Source organism: Penaeus vannamei, chromosome 14 (genome assembly GCF_042767895.1).
Source record: "Penaeus vannamei isolate JL-2024 chromosome 14, ASM4276789v1, whole genome shotgun sequence".
In the NCBI taxonomy this organism is placed as follows: Eukaryota; Metazoa; Arthropoda; class Malacostraca; order Decapoda; family Penaeidae; genus Penaeus; species Penaeus vannamei.
The window spans coordinates 22,265,096-22,267,764 of NC_091562.1; the positions used below are offsets into that span (position 1 = coordinate 22,265,096).

The 2,669-nt window shown below is 35.4% G+C and overlaps 1 protein-coding gene across 1 annotated transcript in view; it reads left to right on the forward strand.

Moving 5' to 3' along the window:
- Positions 1-412: 412 nt before the first annotated feature.
- The window catches only part of LOC138863948 (uncharacterized), an 8,990-nt gene continuing 6,733 nt past the window's right edge, over positions 413-2,669 (forward strand). Inside the window, exon 1 of the mRNA XM_070129465.1 lies at positions 413-470. Within this exon, the coding sequence (XP_069985566.1) occupies positions 413-470 (58 nt within the window). The remainder of the gene's footprint in view (positions 471-2,669) is intronic.

Consider the following 2,669-nt stretch of genomic DNA (forward strand, 5'->3'; position numbering starts at 1 on the left):
ACGCCACTTCAGTCCATCAAAGTCACTTCCAGAATCGACATTAGCATCTATTACAGAGTTCGAAATGAAAATAGATGAATTGAAAAAAATAGAATGAAAAATCTTCATCTTCAGGACACAGACACAAATAAGCGCACATAAGCACATACACATACGTACACAGCGCTACTGGTATCTTACCTCCGTGGCCAGCTGATGGCACCTGCTCTTATCTCGGCTCATATCTGTTGCAGGACCACCCCCCCCCCCACCACCATTTTTCATTACTAATATGGGAGAATCAGGCAGATTTTCCAGTGGAGATAATGCATAGCGTGGGGCCTAATTAAGCCTAGCTTATTATCCGAATGCCTTGAAAGGGCAATCACAGTGTGGATATCAATTTTGTCTCGCCAACAGTACTCCAAACGCAATGGATATCAAAGCCCATATGATGTTCTCTTATGATTGGAATATTAATGAAATTGTGTGTAAGATCAATGGATAAAAATGGGAAACGTGTTTTACAGAAAACTTTCTTGATGAATAATTGAAAATCAATATATACATAAGGAAAAAAGTTGATTTTTGAGGGATCGCTAAGTTGCTTTTTTCTCAAATCTATCATATATTGACAAACATATCAATAGTAGTAGTACATACAGTATTAGGAAAAATAGTGAGAACGATGATGATGATGAGAACATGACAGTAATGATAATGAGAACAATTATAGAAGTGATAACAATAGTTGTTTTCTTTATCATTACTATTATTAATAATAGTAGCATCATTAGTATTATTGAAATTATTAGTGTTTTTATTGTTATTGTTGTTGTTGTTATTATTACTATTATTATCTTTATTGTTATTTTTGTTGTTGCTGTTATTACTATTGGTATTATCATCATCATCATCATTATCATTATACAAATAATAATAATAAATAATAATAACAATAAATAATGATAATAATATTTTTTTTTAGTTTAATCGTACATCAAACTACAAATAAAAAAGATATCTCGGCATATTACCCTTTAAACTTTAGCTCAACGACAACGCATTACCAAGCAATGCCACACTGTTATTACAGCAATCGTTACGCTCATGTAAGGCTTAACTCGACATAAGGGCCAATTAAAAGTTTCCCCGACGAGGTAAATGGCACTATTCACATCTGCCGGGACCGTTACTTCCTCATTTCATCTCATACGGTATGTTTGTATATGTATCACGCTATGTTCTCTTCTCCCACCGCTGCAGCTTGGGGTCTGTTGGCGAGGAGAGGGGCAGGAGGTGGCGGTCTGGGAAAGATATTCCATTGGGGTGACGTTTCTTTGCTCCGACTGTTGTGTCAACTGTGTGTGTACACACACACACACATACACACGTACTCACACACACGCACACACACTCACAAACACACACGCGCGCACACACACACAAACAAACAGTTGATCTCATCTCTTTTTTTTTACTTCGATCTAATTACTTTAGTCAGATTTAGAATTTCATTTTTCTTCTTAATTTACAGCTTGTTTAGGAGATTATCATTTCTGCAGGAACAAGGTAGTGCGTTTAAGGGGATAGCGTTTGTTACACACAAGAAACACATCACATATCCACACACATACACACACACACACAAACACACACACACACATACACACACACAAACACACATACACACACATACACGCACAAACACACACACACACACACACACACACACACGAACACGCACACGTAAATAACAAAGGTACACATTTACACTTTTATTTAATGTTATTTTTGAGCACGGTTCGAGTTTATTATCAATCACACAATCTTTGTGTGGCAGAGAGAGAGAGAGAGAGAGAGAGAGAGAGAGAGAGAGAGAAGAGAGAGAGACGACTGTGTTTATATGTTTATATGTGTGTCAGTGTGTGTGTGTGCGTCAATGAATGCGTTCTGAGCACGTTAAAAGGAAAGAAATGCAGCATGCACAGGCTCATAAGACGAGCAACTCCGTATAAAAGGAAGGAGAGAGAGGGAGCGACGAAGGCGTGGAAGCGGAGAACCGGTGCAAACGAGGGAAGGGAGGGGGGGGGGCGAAGGTCATGCACTAAAGATGGGCGAAGAGCGAATGACTCGATCAGCTGGTATTGCAAGCAAAATGCGAAAGGGAGACGCGAATAGAGAAAGAATCTTTGAATGGAGGGATTAAGGGAGAAGAGGAAGAAAAAAAAAGAAAAAAGAAATCCCTATTTCACTAATATATTTTTAAAAAATATATGGTTGTAAAAGTACAGGTGTCGGAAAAGATTATGTATGTATATATATATATATATATATATATATATATATATATATATATATATATATATATATATATATATATATGATATATATATATATGTATATATATATGTATATATATATATTTATATTTATATATATATGTATGTATATATATATATATATATATATATATATATATATATATATATATATATATATATATATATATATATATATATATATATACGTGTGTGTGTGTGTGTGTGTGTGTGTGTGTGTGTGTGTGTGTGTGTGTGTGTGTGTGTGTGTGTGTGTGTGTGTGTGTGTGTGTGTGTATAGATAGATAAATATGGAAACGAATTTCCGCTTTTAAACGTAAGACGTTTGCTCCTCAGTTTCAGTCCTTA